Consider the following 16,716-nt stretch of genomic DNA (forward strand, 5'->3'; position numbering starts at 1 on the left):
CCGGATGAGGCAATAATTGAAAATTGCATTACAGTAGGCCGCAGGCCGTGTAAACATATTACCTTACATCCATCCGGTACTCAAGAATATCACAATTTTTTTTCACACCACCACCCCCAGGGCCGGATTTAGGGGGGGGCAACCGGGGCTACAGCCCCGGGGCCTCCACGAAAGAGGGGCCCCCACAATTGAGACTTCGAAAAAAAAAATTTTCAAATTCCAACTAGTATATAAACACTAGTAAAAAATTTTTTACGCTGTTTTCGCTTTTAGAATTTTTTCTTTCGCTGTTTTACCTTGCAAGTGGCAAGTGTGAGTTTTGTTTCTTTTTATTGTAATCTTCAAAAGCCAAATTATTCATTGAAAAGCTCAACGGAAAAAAATTGTCCACTTTATTTGGAAAATAATTTGGGGCCAGGGGGCCTCCACTCCTTTGTTGCCCCGAAGCCTCTCGACCTCTAAATCCGGCCCTGACCACCCCTGACTATATTTGTTTTTGTTTCGTTCTTTCGAAATTACAGAATAATTCGAATCTGATTCAATATGTAAATAATAATTGAAACACATCCATGTCTGTATATTCGTATTTGGTAATTCTTTCCGTAAAAAGTGAATATCACCTTGTATTTTGGGTGGTAATTGAATATACATTGGAAAGAATTCCTGCTTCATTTATTTGTTTTTCTTTAAATCATCCTGTACTAACTTGGCTTTGAATGAATCCATAGATAGCATTTGCGCACGTTCCATTTTAAACTATTGTGATTTTTCGAACTGTTCCGAATTGCCATACATCTGCTTAGTCTCGTGGTGGAAAATTTCAAGTACTTGTAGATTTTCGCCATTATTTCTCAAACGTTTCGAATTAAACTTGATAGTTACAAACTGATTGTGAGTCGAAGAACTGCAAATACACATGATGATCCACAAATAATTAAAACTGAATCTACTACAGCCAGTCAAATAACCGTTTTTAAACTTTCGTTTAAAATTCGCTGGGTATAACGTTATCATATCGCTATTCAAGATACTAGTCTTAAGGGGAGAGCCTGCTGTAGCAGGTAAAAAAAAATCGACATTCTTTATTGCCTCAATTGTCAGGAAAATGTCTCAAGAATGTACCCTGAGGTCATAGGTCAAAACTCCAAATATCACTAGAGCTACGAGAAGTTTTCTACTCGCACGTTGAGCGTACTAGTTTACATGACCCTGCTACCCGCTGCGCTTCGGTGCCTTTAAAAGCATTTTTCACGAACCGGTTTTTCGGAATTGGCGTGCAACAATTGCAATATAGTTGAAAAACTATTCATACGATCTTATTGAAATTATGAGATGTTTCAGAGTACTATATTTTCTCGCTGGCAAACGTTAAGTTTGATTAAATTTTATCAAATAAACCATTCATATCAACGAGAAATGAGTAAAAATTTGCGCCGACAAATTCACGTTTGCATTCCAAGCTGTATCATTACAACAATTTTGGTATACACAAATCATCGGTATGTTTAATGTTTAACCTGGTGGGGTTAATGAGTCAATTCCGTCTAATATAAAGTTGGGAATCTAAGGTTTCTGTATTAGAGCATGTGATTAGACAAAATGGCTAGATGAATACACAATAAAAATATGATGCCAATGAATAGAAATTATGTGTAAAGTGTTAAAGATATAATTTCATTTGTTTAACGCTCAATATGAATTGTGATTTCAATCAGAAATTCGATTGTACTTAATTAAGTCGCTCGATTCGTTGTAATGGTTTATAAATCACTGGATAATTATAACGGAACAGATTCAACACGTAGTCCGTATTCTTCAAGCTGTTGTTGTCGCGTTTTATTTCGTGATTGAAGAAACAATTTCAGCAGAATTGAAATTTCGTATGATTTCGCGATTATTCCCAATATTTTTTCATTGCCTGGGATATCTTACAAATACAATTTTATTCACTTTTATTCGCTTATTCTTTAGAAAAAAACATGTTTTCAACGTTTGAGTTAAGAGAGCGGTGAATTATTTCGATTCAAGTTAATTATTTCGAACTAATATATCTACATAAGCTGTGCATGTATGATTTATATACGAACTACTAGTATTCGTGTATCACTGCGGGCGATTGTATTGATAGCTTGATCTTATGTAATTAAAGTATATGTCATCCGCAGGAGTTAATCCGCAATACAAGACTATGTCCCACATACCTTTTATGGACATAGATTGAGCACTATGTATGCCCATTCACTTCAGTTAGCACTATACGTGTATACATTATCCTACGTGGGGTATTTTTACGGACTTAGACTAAATAACTAGTTTTAGTATTATAGCCAGTCTATATATAATATGGTTATTGACATGCATTCGTTAAAGCTGTTAATTATATAATCACTTTTCAATTAGCTGTCGTACTTCTTGTATTAATAAAATAATCACAATTTTAATAACTGAAAATGAATACTAAATAATGTAACCGGTTTATAGAAAATATTTATTTTTACCCCAATTAATACGGTCTACTTAGCAAATCTACAAATTGCTAACAAGCTTAAATTATGAGAGTCATACCCCTACTGAAAATTATTTTGTGATAAATCATGACCAAAATTCGGATGTATTTTATCATGAATACAAATTAATACATAAAAAATCACATGATAAATCATGAAGTATTGATTATAAGATAAAATACATAACAAATCATATTACGAAACTATAATTCGTCACATGATTTTTTATTTAATTTATTATATAATCTATACTTCAGAATTTATCTTGTGATTTATTATGCATTAAGTCGTATTCACATGTTAAATTGCATCGTAAAATACATCCGAATTTCGCTCACAATGTTATGTGATTAACCACAGAAAAATTTTCAGTACGGACTGGCTGTAATCTAGAATCGTTTGTGATGATATTTATCAAGAAACGTGTTTTTTTTTAAATGAAATTTGCAAAAAATATGTTCAGACTCATATTTATACACTTTATTTATTCAACTATTGTTTTAAGCAGTTTCGTGCTTCTGATTCGAAAATAAATATATATATATAAATATATATACATACATACATACATATATATATATATATAAGTATATATTAGAAAACAAGAAACGAAATAAGTAAGCGTAGAAAATTTTGTTACACTTATACTACAGTAACTCACTAATAAAAATGTTATTATAATTTCTGAGGCTGTTAACAAAGGCTTCACATTACAGTGTCGAAAAATGGTACAGCATGATAACGTACGTGGTGTTCTTTTATATATCCAGTGTTAAGAAGTATAAAGTGCAGAGGTAAAACTGGTTTGTGTGGGCGAATTGGCGCGGCAGCTTTGCATATGTGATGTACATATAAACGCATTGGTGTAAATTTACATACCTACACATATATGTAAAAAATACGCGCTTTATTCGGGTAATGCTATAAAATATCTACTGGCAGTGTTATAAATAAATAGACAGACAGTCTTCGTCTTTAATTACAAATATTATTTATTGCGATTTTGTTAGTCTTGGAGCAATATTATGCATGATATATAATTATGTTATACTCGGACATCAGTGTGAGCTGATTCGTATCATACAAATAATTCCATCAACATAAAGTATCTCCCTAATTGCACAACTGGTTCAAGTTCAAGTATTTTACTTATCACTCTCAAATACGCAGATTTTTCATTAATTGTAAGTTGATAATATATATCATATCGTGTGCTGAATATATCTTTTACTCGTTTGCGTTGTATTTTCATTTTCGTGTACACAACTACTGAAGTTTTTAATGACCTAACCCAGCTCTGGATTGAAAAAACTTTCTGTAAAGTCAAAATTCACATCCGGCACCAAAGTTTCGGTAAAGCTTTCAAATATGTTGTCTATTGTTGCTGATCCTGAATGTAAACTTTCTCCGTCACTACCACCATCCTGTAATGAATAATGTTATCAGCTTAGACCTAGGTCACTCACACAATTCTTATTTAAAATATGTGAGAAGTAACAGTACAGAACGGGTTATGATATTGCTTTAATAACGTCGAGTTTATTAGTATAAGACTCATTCAAATAATACGTTGATTTATCCAAAAGTTGTCTAAGTTAATCAATCAAAATTACTAATAGTCTTAAACCCATTGATCATAATTAGAACCATAATTTATCTTACATTGAGATATTTACGCGAGTTAAGAACGTCATAGGTAGATGTATAATTCAATGCAGTGAGTGTGCATGTGTCGGTCTCACGAAAAATGATGGGATGCTGCTCCATAAGTTCAGCACATTCGTCCGTGATGTAGGATTCATCATTATGTAATAATTCAGTAAGCCTTGTTATGTACTTCATAGCTAGACGGAGCGTCGTAATTTTTGTCAACTTTTCATTGGATCCGTCACCCTATAACAATGACTACAGCTCTTTAACTGCATAAAAAGTGAAATAGCTATGCTGAATTGTTTAGAGTTCAAAGCTGTGAGCAGTACGTTATCGAACGAGGGATTTTAATGGATGTGATCGAAAACATCGTTAGTCCTACGAATGGATAAATCAAAACTATTTTAATTATTTATGAAAGTAATAATAACAATTCAACTCTGCTTAAAACTTAAATTAATATCTAACACACAATCATATTATACCGTAAAATGGTTCCAATGGATAAAGAGAATTTTATAAAGACAAAGTCAATTGCTCCGTGAGTTTTATATATAAGTTTAGAATTTTTTATAATATAGTGCAAGACGATTAAGGTCCGCTTGCCGAATTCCATGTCTCACAGATACAACTGAAAATTTTTATTTTACCAGAGATCTAATTAATATAGCTGGTTCTGAGTCAAGTGTGCATAAAATAGAAGACGAATCCCTGAGTTAATACACATCGATTAAAATCCCCAACATTTTCAGTGCAAATAAATTAAGTTTAGAGGATAAGCTACACTTACTGGACAAAATAATTGAGGCATGTAAGACGGTACGGCCTTCCTTAATGTTTCAAACGCCAAATTGATTTCACGCATTCTTGAACGTTCTCTAGCGTTTGCTGTTTTTCTTCTGTACTTACTCAACAATGCTGGTTTTTGTTTAGCATTATCTTTGATGTTCATTTTACTAGTTTGGAAACTGGAGGAGTTATTCGTACCAGCCAAAACGTACTTCCCTTTATCTGGTTCAATTTTCAATTTTGTACGATCTCCAATGCGTGGTCTTAAGCTATATTTTTCACTTCGATTGTGACAACCTGCTAAAGAATTATATCCACTCATCTTTAATCTTCAATCATTCGTATCAGTCCAATTTTGTTAAGAGAATTGAAACAACTTAAATTTTCAATTACTGATTAAAAGTACTCAGTCAATTGTTAATTCAATTTTAATCATTTTTACTTTTATAAGGTTTACTTTTTACATTATCACATATATTTAAAAATATTAAGGATGAATATCGTATAATACTGGCTAACTTCTTTAATTGAAACAGATTATTTTCGGATTAACTTTGGAGGATTCAACTTTCATTAGTTACGCATTTAACAGCTCCTCTATGTTGGGGAACAGTTGTAAGATAGGGAAAAATTATTTACACTTCGTGATTACGTTCTCAATATTTACTCTTTGTATCTATTAAGAAGCGAGTCTACCGAGTACAGAGATCTGCTAAGACCCGCTTAAACCTCGAGAATACGACATGGGTGAACTTCGTAAGATAATCTCCAGAACATTGTAGTGGGAGAACCAGTTTTGTGTAATATTTCAAACTTCAAGCAGCCCGCTCAATTCAGCGCTCCACGTGGCCGTGACGGAAGTTAAAAAGCATATCTTTTTGAATCTCTTATACAAGTTTCAATATAAGCGATTAATAGAACTATAAACTATAAGCAGTTGACATTTTTTACGAATAATTTAGGATGGCACTCTGATAAAAATTTCGTTAGACGCAGACAGATAAGTACAGAAACTATGTCAACTACCGTGTAGAAAACAGACAGAGAATCCGTTTTCTGTCTGTTTCATTAACGTTTTTCGTACATTTTCTGTGCGTTTCTATCCGCGTCTAAAGGAATTTTTAGTAGGGTATTTAAAACATCATTCAACCACTGGTGATAGATCTGTCATGCAGGAACTTTCGTATGATATTCTTAGAGAGCTTCATCACAAGAATACTAATTGTTATCTATACCGACGAGACGTCTTTTTTTCTTTTGTCAGCAAAGAATTTTGCCATACTGCGGACAGTTGTACCAAATGAGTCAGTGACAAACAATGAATTTTGTATCCAGTTGGGCAATGACTTCGATTTATGCGCGTATCGTTTATCAAGTAAAACGACGGTTGCATAATCGTTCGCGTGACGTATAGCTCTCCCGATGCATTGATTTACGGCTTTCATGCACAGATTTTCGTAAAATATATTTCCAGCATTTGGTGCCTGAAACAAAGTCATGCTTATATCGAGTAAAATCTAAATTATTATAAAAAAGATTATCCAGACACATGAATACTAAAAGAGAGCAAATCATCTAATATGCTTGTAAATATTCATAAATTCTTTTCATGCACACAAAATTCAATATTGGTATAGTTTATTTAAGCATCATACTGTATTCTCATTTAAAAACTTGATCTTTTCCTGCAGTTCTGGTGATTTTATATTTGGATACGGCATGCCAATCACAATGATACAACGTCCCAAGTTGTCCGAAAAATTTAGTCCTTCACTTAATTTGCCTCCTAAAAAACATAACACTCAAAATGCAAGTAAAAACTATTACAATATCTCAATAGCCGTGAATTTAGCCAAATTATTGGAGAATATATTATACGTTATACGAATATACGAATATATACGTTATTATTATAACCAGTGAAAAACCGTTACATACCGATCACGCTGAATAATAATGACCCGTTCCGCGGATTTTGGGGACTTTTAATGGATTTCGTATATTCTTCGAGTGTCTTCTCCACCTGTGACAAGCACGGATATCAAGACTGTTAATTTATAATAATACTTTACTTTTTAATATCAGATTAAATCAACTAGTTCGTGAACAATTGAATACTTCTGAAGCAAGTTTAGACTCCCGAAAGATATGCTTCTTCCCGGATAACTTTTTCAAAATCCCTGTATCTTCGAGATGCTTGTTGACTGTTACTTCATACTTGTAAGATGGTAAAAATACGACGATTCCACCTGGCACAATGTTACAGAAATTGACTAAAATGCGGCCGATCTCATCTAGCTGTAAAAAAAATTTAAGATCATTTATTTCCATAGAATAACGTTATATACTAACAATTCAATACTTTCAATTTTTGGGTAATAGTATCAATTTTATCAAACTATCGATGAGAGAAAAATTTGACTGACAAGTTTGCCGTTTTCTCGATTTTGGTAATTGAACTCCAGATCAATTCCACTGGGTCCTCTGGTTAATACATTTGCCATAATATTTGCCTTCGGAACTACGTGTCCGCAAGAAAATATGTGTATCCTTGCAGGATCAGCCCCTGCGTTAGCAAATAATTGATCCCTGAACTCAGACATAGGTTCCATTGTTCCACCAGCCAGAATAATTGCCCTCGCGTCTGTTACTATTCAAAATTCATTTCGAAATGTTTGTATATTAACATATTATTAGGTTTTCCATGTAAAATATAACAAATTCAATTACTGTAGCTATTTTATTGATTCAGAGAATATAAACAAACCAATGTCTGCAAAATGAGCTGCAGGATTCAAGAGAACAAACTTTAGTGCAGCTTGACCTAACGTTGATGCGGGAAGCAAGAATATGCGTCCGTCACAAGAGTTGTTTTTTAGGCATTCAAAAAAATTCATCACAACCATGAAAGAATTAGATTGATTTTCGATTGGCTTTGTATTCTCATTCGAAGAGTTGTCCTCAGCTTCCAAATCTTTCCCTTGAAGACTCTTTAAAAAACCTGAAACTCCAGTCTTTTTTTTTCTAGTTTCATGAATGGTTACAGTACTCCCAACTTTATCGATGTAATTCTGGAGTTTATAAATTAGTTTCGAATTCTTCACAAAATCCATCAGTTGAAATAAATTTATAGTATCTATTTCAGCAAGGACTTCAAATTCTACTAGTGTGTATAATCGTGAAACTTTCTCAGCAACTTCATCCTCTGGGTCAGATTTACTAGTTCCGCCGAGAAACTTTATCAATTTCTTCAGGCAGAAACTCAACTGACTCACAAGTAAAAGATTCTTTGCTGAAAGCCGAGACTCAAATCTATAAATAAAAGAGTCAAGAATTGATACACTTGAGGATGATTGCAATCATATGGTCCCAGCTTATGACTTTCTTTTGAGCCAAAATGAATAGTTTTTTCATATTTCAAAGTGTAACAAAGGGAGCTCATACGATATTGAGTGTGGATTTACATATCTCACTTTTAGGTATATTAAAGCAATAAATACATTAAAAAAATTTTTAATTTTACCTGTTTTGATACTCAGTCAATTGATTGAAAGAATGCAAAAGATTCCTCCCATTTACTTCAGTGCTATGCATTCGTTCTATAGCATCCAACAAGTTGTGGGCTTCATCTATGATCAGTACGTTTCCCTTAAGATTAATTCCCAAGCTTGAGCGCGTGCTTTTGTGTAAGATTGAGTTGTATGGTACGACGATAACATGACCATCCTCTATCGTATTCCGTGACGAATAGTAAGCACAAGTTTCAAGTTCCCTGGCTATCTGGACTATATCTTCTACGTCTTTTATACCACCCAAGATTTGAGTCTTCAGAGACTCCTGATTACCAGGTAAAAAGGGGCAGTTTGTGGTGATCTTGGATTTTTTAACATTTCTCTCATCTTTACTTGTCATCTTCTTACGCTGTAACTGCAAACACCGCTCATTTACCAGACTGAGGTGTTTTAACTTCTTGACACTGTCGTTTATGCAGTAACTTAAACGAGATGCTAGAGGTATCAAGCGTACGGAATCGGTGTACGGGCTGCGTTTTAATTCCCCAATAAACTGGGACAGCTGTGTATGTGTTCTGGAGCAGAAATATATTTTGGTGCTCTCATAGCGATCACTTTCTTCATCTGACTCATCTGAACAATCAGAAAAATCTTCCAAAATCAAATGGTCATCAGACAGGTCATTATATTTTTCGTCACTACCCTTGATTAAATTTGTAGACGCTGATTTGGCGAATTTTGCTTTGTGGCATAATTTTTCACCATTGGCAGTAATCTTTTGCTTTATTTTAGACATTTTTTCCTCATATCTTAGTATCAAATCCAATTTATTTTGAAGGGTTTGTTTTTCTTTTTGTATTTCAAGTTGGCCTACCTGAACATTGAACCAATCTGTACTTTTCTTCTTTTCAATCTCAATTAATTTCATGTTTAACACTCCTATCTTATCAATCAAATCATTTTTCTTGTAGTTCTCATGGTCTAGGAGCCACTTAACAGCCCCGCAAATAATTGAGAGAGATTTCCCTGTTCCGGTAGGACTCTCAAAAATTCCTAGATTGCCATTTTCGAGGCACATGTACAACTGGTTCATAAACTCTTTTTGAATTTGATAAGCAGGAAAAGGAAAAAGAAATTCTGTAGGCGGTTCCATCAGAGTCTACGAAAAAAATCACTGCTACTGGTCAATTAATTTATAACGAAATAATCATTATATTCCACTAAGGGATAACGATTTCAGATCTGCTGGCAATGTTTTGCTATATTCAAACAGCAAATCAGACTTAATTCTGAACAGTGATACACATTCTTTTCATCCTTCCCACTAACTATGAGATTCAAATTTTGTAAACAAAAGCGCAAGTGCCAACCCACAGACTTATGCCAACCAGTAACCATATGCAGTCAGATCAGAAACTAAGGAGAACTAAGACAGAGAGGAAACAGAAACTGATTTTTTATTCTATAAAACACATGGCTGGTAGTGCGGGATTCTTGTTCCACATTCTGCATTTATGACTTAAAGCATATTTACAACTTGGAGCATAAACAGTAATATGCTCTAAGCTACTCAACGAAATCAATCATTGTGCTGTGCCTGTAACTACTGTGTACAGGTCCAATTAACATGGTCTCATAAACGAGTCGGTAAGTGTAGGGCACTGCCACTTTTTCATTACCCCGGCGCCCGTTGTGCCCTTTTGCTCGCTTCAAAAGAACACAATACTCATCGCTGGCTGTCTTCAGCAATCTTTTTCGGAAGCTGTCAGCGAGTACCAGTCACTGACAGTCGAGTCGACTGCTGCATGTTAAAATATTCCTTTTTTGAGATGAACACAAGGTAAAGAAAAAAAAACTGAGGATAGCGCTAGTATCACGTTAATGAGCAATGATTAAGAGAGAGAAAGACGTGTGGTAAAAGAATAAAACGTTACATTTCAGGACAGGTCCAGCTAGTACTTCTTTTAAATGATTAACCTGTGAATTTACTTTGTTCGTTGTTTACGTGTGTGATACACAACACTATCTTATGCATCATAATCTAAAGCGGCCGAAGTTTGAGGGGAATTTTCATTTTCGTACAGTATTTTTAACATAATTTAAGATTGGATAAAAACCAGCCGACTGGAGAAAAACGAAGCTGCAGCTGAAATTTGATGAACAACATCTTGGTGAAAGGCTTTTCCATTTCTAAAAGGGGAAAAATCACAGATTGTTTAATTACATTTATAAGTACGTAAGTCAAATACAACAACATGGCAGAGCACTCTATCCCTCTCGACATTCTTGACGACCTTCGCAGGTTAGTATTTAGTTATATTTTTTATTACCTGAAGTAACTTTATATTTTAATCATAAGGTTTCCCACATTTTTTCACGCCATCACTTGACCAATATCTTTGAAAAGTACATTTTGTCATTTTATTACGTAGTTCGCACATTAGTGTAAAATAGTAAGCATCAGCAACTTCAAGTTTTAGTGGTTGACGTGGTTCTGATCAAATGGTTTTCAATCTTCCAGTCGATTCATCATCAATGTGCCTGAGGAAGAAAAGAAAGACCTGGTCAGAATTTGCTTTCAAATAGAATTGGCACACTGGTTTTATCTAGACTTCTTTTGCACAGAAGAAAATCCAAAACTGAAACAGTGTAATATGAAAGAATTTGCGACGCATATGTTCCAACATACTCCATTCCTGAAACCACATGTCAACCACATAGATTCAGTCATCGAGCAATGGAGATGTTACAAGCAAAATGTGCCAACTTATGGAGCTATAGTACTAAATGAAGACCTGACCAAAGTCTTACTGGTTCAAAGTTACTGGGCTAAAAGTAGCTGGGGATTCCCCAAGGGAAAAGTAAACGCAGATGAAGATCCTTCCCACTGTGCAGTCAGGGAGGTTTTAGAGGAGACGGGATTTGATATATCAAATTTGATAGATAAAAATGAATACATCGAGTCTGTGATAAACGATCAACTTGTAAGACTTTACATTATATCAGGAGTTCAAAAAGACACTAAGTTTCAGCCTAAAACACGTAAAGAGATAAAGAATGTCGAGTGGTTCGCTCTGGCTGATTTACCAAACAACAAAAAGGATATGACGCCTAAAGTAAAGATGGGGGTTGGACCAAATGCCTTGTTTATGGTTGTCCCATTTGTCAAGTGAGCACTTCTCTTTTTATCTCTATAATCTGACTGATTTACAGGCATTCCAGTTTAAAATTTTACTGCCTCACACCTTGCAGTTAGGATCATCAAATTCGTGGCATTTTTAGTCGTATGGAATCAGTTTTCAGCTTTTCTCCAATTTTTAATTAAATATCTCAGCATGATAAATATGACACGTATTATGCAGCTGAAACAATATAGCGTAGATGAAACTTAGTTGGAACAGAGCAACAAGAATTACTCACGTTGTATGAAAGCTAAAAATGCATAGTTTACTGGCAAATGGACAATCTTTGGCTGGAAAACCTGGAATTTTTTACAGGCGCATGAAACGCTGGGTCCAAGAGAAGCAGCAACGAGAGAAAGGTGTAACTGCCACTAGGAGGCACAGACACAAATCCCTTGGAGATGTTGAATCTATTTCCAAAAGTAAACGCCAGCAGCAAATGATTCCGCAATCTGCACAGGTTATTACTTTTCGTTAACACAGATAAGCATTTCGAAATAGAAATCGTCTAAGTTTTCAATTTCATTTCTCCTAAAGTTTTATCCAACCTGAAACTAAGAAAAACCGAATTTTAGTTTTAACCAGGATTGAAATTATTTTTCATTTAAAATTTTGTTCAGAAGTAAAAATTTCTCACCAAATTTTACTTTGATCGAGAGTTACAAAGCTTTTACGGATAGTCTGGAATCCAGCAACAGATATAGTTGGGAGAACAAGAATTTTATGATAAATCACTTGTTGGAAGTTGCAGTAAATATCAATATCGCTAATTTTCAGAACCCACATCAAGCAAATACCTCACCTGGTCGTAGTCGAAGAAGTACCAATGACCCAAGAAATACGCCAATGAAAGGTGCGTTCAAGCGTAATTTGTTTGGCGAACCAGGTGAAGAATATTCCCCTGCAATGCTGGCTAAGCAATTGATCGACAGTCCTCAAGCTCAAAGGGAAGCGTTCGGAAGCCCACAGAACATCGAATTCTATGAAGAAACAGCGATGCGCCCTGTGTCCAACCCTGGTAAACGTGGTGATAAATTTTATTCCACTGGTAATTCGAAATCCCAGAGTTTCAGAGCTGATAAGACAGGTAGGCTTTACTATTTGATTGGATCAAACTGTGTAGCCATTTACGACGTTCGTCAAACTACTGTAGTATTAACGCTGACCTTTGTTCTTTGCAGGGGATAAAATATTGTCTCAGGAGTATCATAATACTCAAGTAAAAGTGCCAGACGGAAATATAAAGTCACTTTTGTTTGGGGAAGCAGCTCGTAAATTACCAAATACCTACGACTCCCCACAATTGATTTCAAAGTCCACTTCGTTATCATTGAGTGGTGGCGATCGTAATAAAATCTTACCATCAGTACAAAGTTACGGAGCTGATATGTCCTTACAATTTCGTGCCAAAGCATGGACACATTTCAAGTTCGACAAAAGAGCAATACTTAACTGCTTGTAAAGAATTTTCTACTATAAGTAATGACGAAATTACCTATTATGCATCTGTGATCTCAATCGAAGTGAAAACATGAAAATATAGCATTTTCATTATTTTATAGGTATGTACACTGACGTTCAATCATGCCTTCATCTTCTAGTGTTGTGTGAAAACTGAACCGTGATTCGACTTTATCATGATTGATAAGTTGCATCTGTTTCTCCATTAATTACCATAATTTGTATAAAATTAACCTATTTCTGTTTAGGATCAATATTGTGAACAGAAAGAATTCATTGAAAATGCTATGTACGCATGCAATGCTATGTGCTATGTGTTTGATATTTATGGTAAACAATATTTGAAGATGAAGAAAAAATAATCGTATGATAACATCCTACGATTAGTCTGTTGGCAGTTGTATAAATGCTTGAATATGCCAGACAATGTAAATAAAGTTATTGTTTCACGTAAAAATGTATAGCGCTAAGGGAGATAGTGTTAATCATTTTATATTCTTATTCATTTTTTATATCAGTGAAAATGATGGTGTGTGTTGTACTGTCGCCTGCAGTGGCCAGGTGTAAGTTTTCTTTTTTCTTTTTCTTTTACACTTGAACATTAAGATTTGGGATCAATATAATTTAAAAGAAATATTTGTACCGAAACCATGCCTCTTCTCGGTGTGAGAACAGGAAAGGTTCATTTTTGCGCCATCAGTCGTTATAATAGTTACAGAAATGCCAAGTAAACCGTTATTTAATGACCCTACCAGCAGAACGACTTAAAACGACTGCTTCATTTTGTGTCATGACGCATTTTCGATTTATTGATCTATACTTTGAAAGATAATGTCATCTAATCCAACCATTTCTGTTTAAGGAAAAAGGCCATTTTTTATTTTCTAAATGTATGAATGTATGTAACCCGTGCCTTGCGTGCCTATAATGAACATCGTGCCTAATTAGCATGTTTCAAATCAGTAAATCATTCGGATAACTTTCATTTGTTCTTCCTTTAAATTGTTCGAGACAATAAAATGGCTCTAATAGTTTTAAGAATTATTAATCTCTCGTGTAAGATTCAAAGGAATGCTTTGCTTAAAGTACCTACATATTTTGATGAGCGTGAATGTAACAGACATTGTAAAAAAATACTTATTGTACAGCTTTACAACAAAGTAGTATCATCTTTGTGTTCAAATTGCGACATCGTTTTGGTGGTACTAAAAAGACAGGCATATAAATTTCGACTGCAAAAACCACCGTAATGATTTACCTAAGAAAAACTTTTTTCATGTTATTTAATTTTCATTTCTTTTTCTCTTACACAGTATGCATTTAAAATTTTTTTTATCTAAATGAACAAACGAAACTTCTAACAAAATCAACAGTTAAAAATATTTGAATTTAACTACCGTTTTCTTTTTGCTGCTCTCACAATCTATCAATCAGGTTGAAATTTGCAATTAGTTTTATTTTTATACATAAATCTTTAGTCCATTTGAATTGGAGTTGCAATCTAGTGGTTTTTAAACGTCCTACACGTTCCTTACTGCTCAGCGAATCCACGTTATCTTGTCTACTAAATGTCATGACAAATATAGGTAACAAATACTTTTGTAATATGTGACTATTTTCAATATATACAATTACGAAAATACAAATCATTATTTAATTAAATATAATATCTTTTCAGCAAACCATACTCTTAATTGTAAAGTTTTAACAACTATAAATTACATTACAGTCCCAATTATTCATTAAAGTAGTTGTTCAAGAAGCGAGGCAACTATTATTCACATAGGTGAAAACAAAATTTAACGAGATACAAATTTATTTTTGCCCTTCGATCTAATACTTTTTTTGAATAACAAATCAGAAAACTTGAATTTGAGGGGCTTGATAATTTCTATATTAAATAGTTTTTAAAGACCGAAGGCTGGTATTAAAAATTAATTTAGTTTTTAATAGTTATTTATTTTTGTATTACTTACAATAATTATCATGACATTTAGTTTTATTTGACCAGAAAAGAGACTGCGTGTTTAAGAACAAACAATAATCACGGATCAGTGACGTAATTCTGTTGCATTATATTATAATTATATAAACATAATAGTAGTAATAACAATAACCTTCATCATGATTATCAATTACAAATCGAAGTTTTTTTTGGAACATGTAGCTTATCCATACATACTTCAGTTACATAAGGTATTCCTATTTGATTTCATGTAAAGAAAATGCATAAATGATGACGATCCTTGTATACAATTATTCATATGTTGCAAAGTTTCAACATGGTGATATCTGCCTGTAAAACACATACATAATGCACTTTGCAACTAAATATAAATTAAATGCAAATACAAATGCGATTGATCAGAAATGGGCTATGAATTAGTAGCGCAAAGAAATTTTCTTGAGAAGCTTTTCCTTTTTGCAATTAGGCGGAACGCAACAGATCGTTTCACATGATTGACTCAATAATTCTTCACTGTAAGTAATGTCGATACTTTCAAATGGTATGGAAAGGATTCCGTAAGATATCAACTCATAATAAATATTACACATCAAATATACATACAGAGCATTTTACGAGGTATAAATTGAGTGAAGCACAAATCAATTTGTTTCTGTTAAGTTCAAGAGGGTAATTTGCATTCTAATCTAAAAAAATCTCATTGTATTGCACTCGAAGATTGAAAAAGATAAACTTTTAATTGATGATTTGACATGATTTATCGATTTTCGAGCTATGAGGCTCTTGAATAAATGACGACTGATTTATTATACTGAGTAACTATCGACAATACTTTTACTTTATTTTTATTCAAAATACAAGGTTAATTTTTTCCATGCGATGATTGCGCAGGGGGGGGGGGCTGCATGCCTATAATTGCCCTTCTAATTGATAGCTCTGATTTTATTAATTGTAAATTATTTGAACATCCTGATAATTAGACTAGTGCGGATGGATTCTTAGACATTAAACACTAATATTAGCTAATCTGGTGGCAAGCGTATCTATCGAGTCTGGCCTGAGTGGATATAAATGTAATAGAATTTACACATTTTGGATCAATCAGGCATGTGATGTGAACTTATTATAAAATCAGAGTTAGTCGTAAAACAAGCTCAATGTTCCTAGAGGCAAGTAAAATTTTTAATACGTGGCTGATTGGTCCATATTACAATAAATTAATCTCTACAAATTATTTCTCAACATGTATTACCAGAATATTAAATCCACAAACAATACGCTATTAAGCCATCTTAATTACAGCATAGTAAAGATGTATCAGATAAGAGCAATATTAAAACAACAAAAAATCTCAGTATTGTGAATAGGTGTCACAGTGTGTGCATACACAAATTAAGGTACACGGATTTTTGTGATGCATTGCACAGATGACAAATGTACTACCCAAAATTTTGATTAATATTAAAAAGTAAAACTTCTTTTTTGTTGTCAAATTGCGTTGTGTCGCATGAGAATTTATATACCTATAACAATAATATACACGATCGTTTAGTTGTATATGTTTCACTGTGTTCAATGGCTTAAAGCAATGAAAATCCATAGAAAAGTGATTTTTTTTTAAATATCTTAAATTGAGCACATCTTGTGCA

At 33.7% G+C, this 16,716-nt stretch overlaps 3 protein-coding genes across 4 annotated transcripts; 1 reads left to right on the plus strand and 2 right to left on the minus strand.

Moving 5' to 3' along the window:
* Window positions 1-3,207: 3,207 nt before the first annotated feature.
* On the minus strand, window positions 3,208-6,202 carry LOC107220056 (helix-loop-helix protein delilah). Its single transcript, XM_046743298.1, has 4 exons — window positions 6,100-6,202; window positions 4,948-5,246; window positions 4,170-4,400; window positions 3,208-3,931 (listed from the first exon to the last, which is right to left on the minus strand). Exons 1-4 carry the CDS (start codon window positions 6,152-6,154, stop codon window positions 3,794-3,796), a joined length of 723 nt encoding a protein of 240 aa, XP_046599254.1. The 5' UTR covers window positions 6,155-6,202; the 3' UTR covers window positions 3,208-3,793.
* LOC107220048 (ATP-dependent DNA helicase DDX11) lies at window positions 6,176-10,014 on the minus strand. The gene is made up of 7 exons (XM_015658454.2): window positions 8,470-10,014; window positions 7,714-8,258; window positions 7,373-7,596; window positions 7,065-7,244; window positions 6,885-6,969; window positions 6,602-6,732; window positions 6,176-6,430 (listed from the first exon to the last, which is right to left on the minus strand). The coding sequence occupies exons 1-7, from the start codon at window positions 9,609-9,611 to the stop codon at window positions 6,176-6,178; spliced, it is 2,562 nt and encodes an 853-aa protein (XP_015513940.1). The 5' UTR covers window positions 9,612-10,014.
* Window positions 10,015-10,035: 21 nt separating this feature from the next.
* LOC107220069 (m7GpppN-mRNA hydrolase) lies at window positions 10,036-16,705 on the plus strand. 2 transcript variants are annotated; one of them, XM_046743292.1, is made up of 6 exons: window positions 10,036-10,298; window positions 10,400-10,760; window positions 10,980-11,627; window positions 11,956-12,100; window positions 12,418-12,727; window positions 12,822-16,705. In XM_046743292.1, the coding sequence occupies exons 2-6, from the start codon at window positions 10,714-10,716 to the stop codon at window positions 13,100-13,102; spliced, it is 1,431 nt and encodes a 476-aa protein (XP_046599248.1). In that variant the 5' UTR covers window positions 10,036-10,298; window positions 10,400-10,713; the 3' UTR covers window positions 13,103-16,705. The 2 variants fall into 2 exon arrangements, with proteins under 2 accessions (XP_046599248.1, XP_015513980.1); XM_015658494.2 differs by having other exon boundaries at window positions 10,563-10,760.
* The last annotated feature ends 11 nt before the right edge of the window (window positions 16,706-16,716 follow it).

This window comes from Neodiprion lecontei, chromosome 6 (genome assembly GCF_021901455.1).
Source record: "Neodiprion lecontei isolate iyNeoLeco1 chromosome 6, iyNeoLeco1.1, whole genome shotgun sequence".
NCBI classification, from domain to species: domain Eukaryota; kingdom Metazoa; phylum Arthropoda; class Insecta; order Hymenoptera; family Diprionidae; genus Neodiprion; species Neodiprion lecontei.

Excerpts from the sequence above, each read along its gene's own strand:
- LOC107220048 (XM_015658454.2), bottom strand. The coding sequence starts at position 9,611 with ATGGAACCGCCTACAGAATTTCTTTTTCCTTTTCCTGCTTATCAAATT. Across the intron at positions 8,259-8,469 it reads TTGACTGAGTATCAAAACAG|ATTTGAGTCTCGGCTTTCAG; the intron begins GTAAAATTAAAA and ends TTTTATTTATAG. Across the intron at positions 7,245-7,372 it reads ATCGAGAAAACGGCAAACTT|CTAGATGAGATCGGCCGCAT; the intron begins GTCAGTCAAATT and ends TTTTTTTTACAG.
- LOC107220069 (XM_046743292.1), top strand. The coding sequence starts at position 10,714 with ATGGCAGAGCACTCTATCCCTCTCGACATTCTTGACGACCTTCGCAG. Across the intron at positions 10,761-10,979 it reads ATTCTTGACGACCTTCGCAG|TCGATTCATCATCAATGTGC; the intron begins GTTAGTATTTAG and ends TCAATCTTCCAG. Across the intron at positions 12,728-12,821 it reads TTTCAGAGCTGATAAGACAG|GGGATAAAATATTGTCTCAG; the intron begins GTAGGCTTTACT and ends TGTTCTTTGCAG.
- LOC107220056 (XM_046743298.1), bottom strand. The coding sequence starts at position 6,154 with ATGAAGCTCTCTAAGAATATCATACGAAAGTTCCTGCATGACAGATCT. Across the intron at positions 5,247-6,099 it reads GCATGACAGATCTATCACCA|CAGGTTGTCACAATCGAAGT; the intron begins GTGGTTGAATGA and ends ATAATTCTTTAG. Across the intron at positions 3,932-4,169 it reads ACTCGCGTAAATATCTCAAT|GATGGTGGTAGTGACGGAGA; the intron begins GTAAGATAAATT and ends TATTCATTACAG.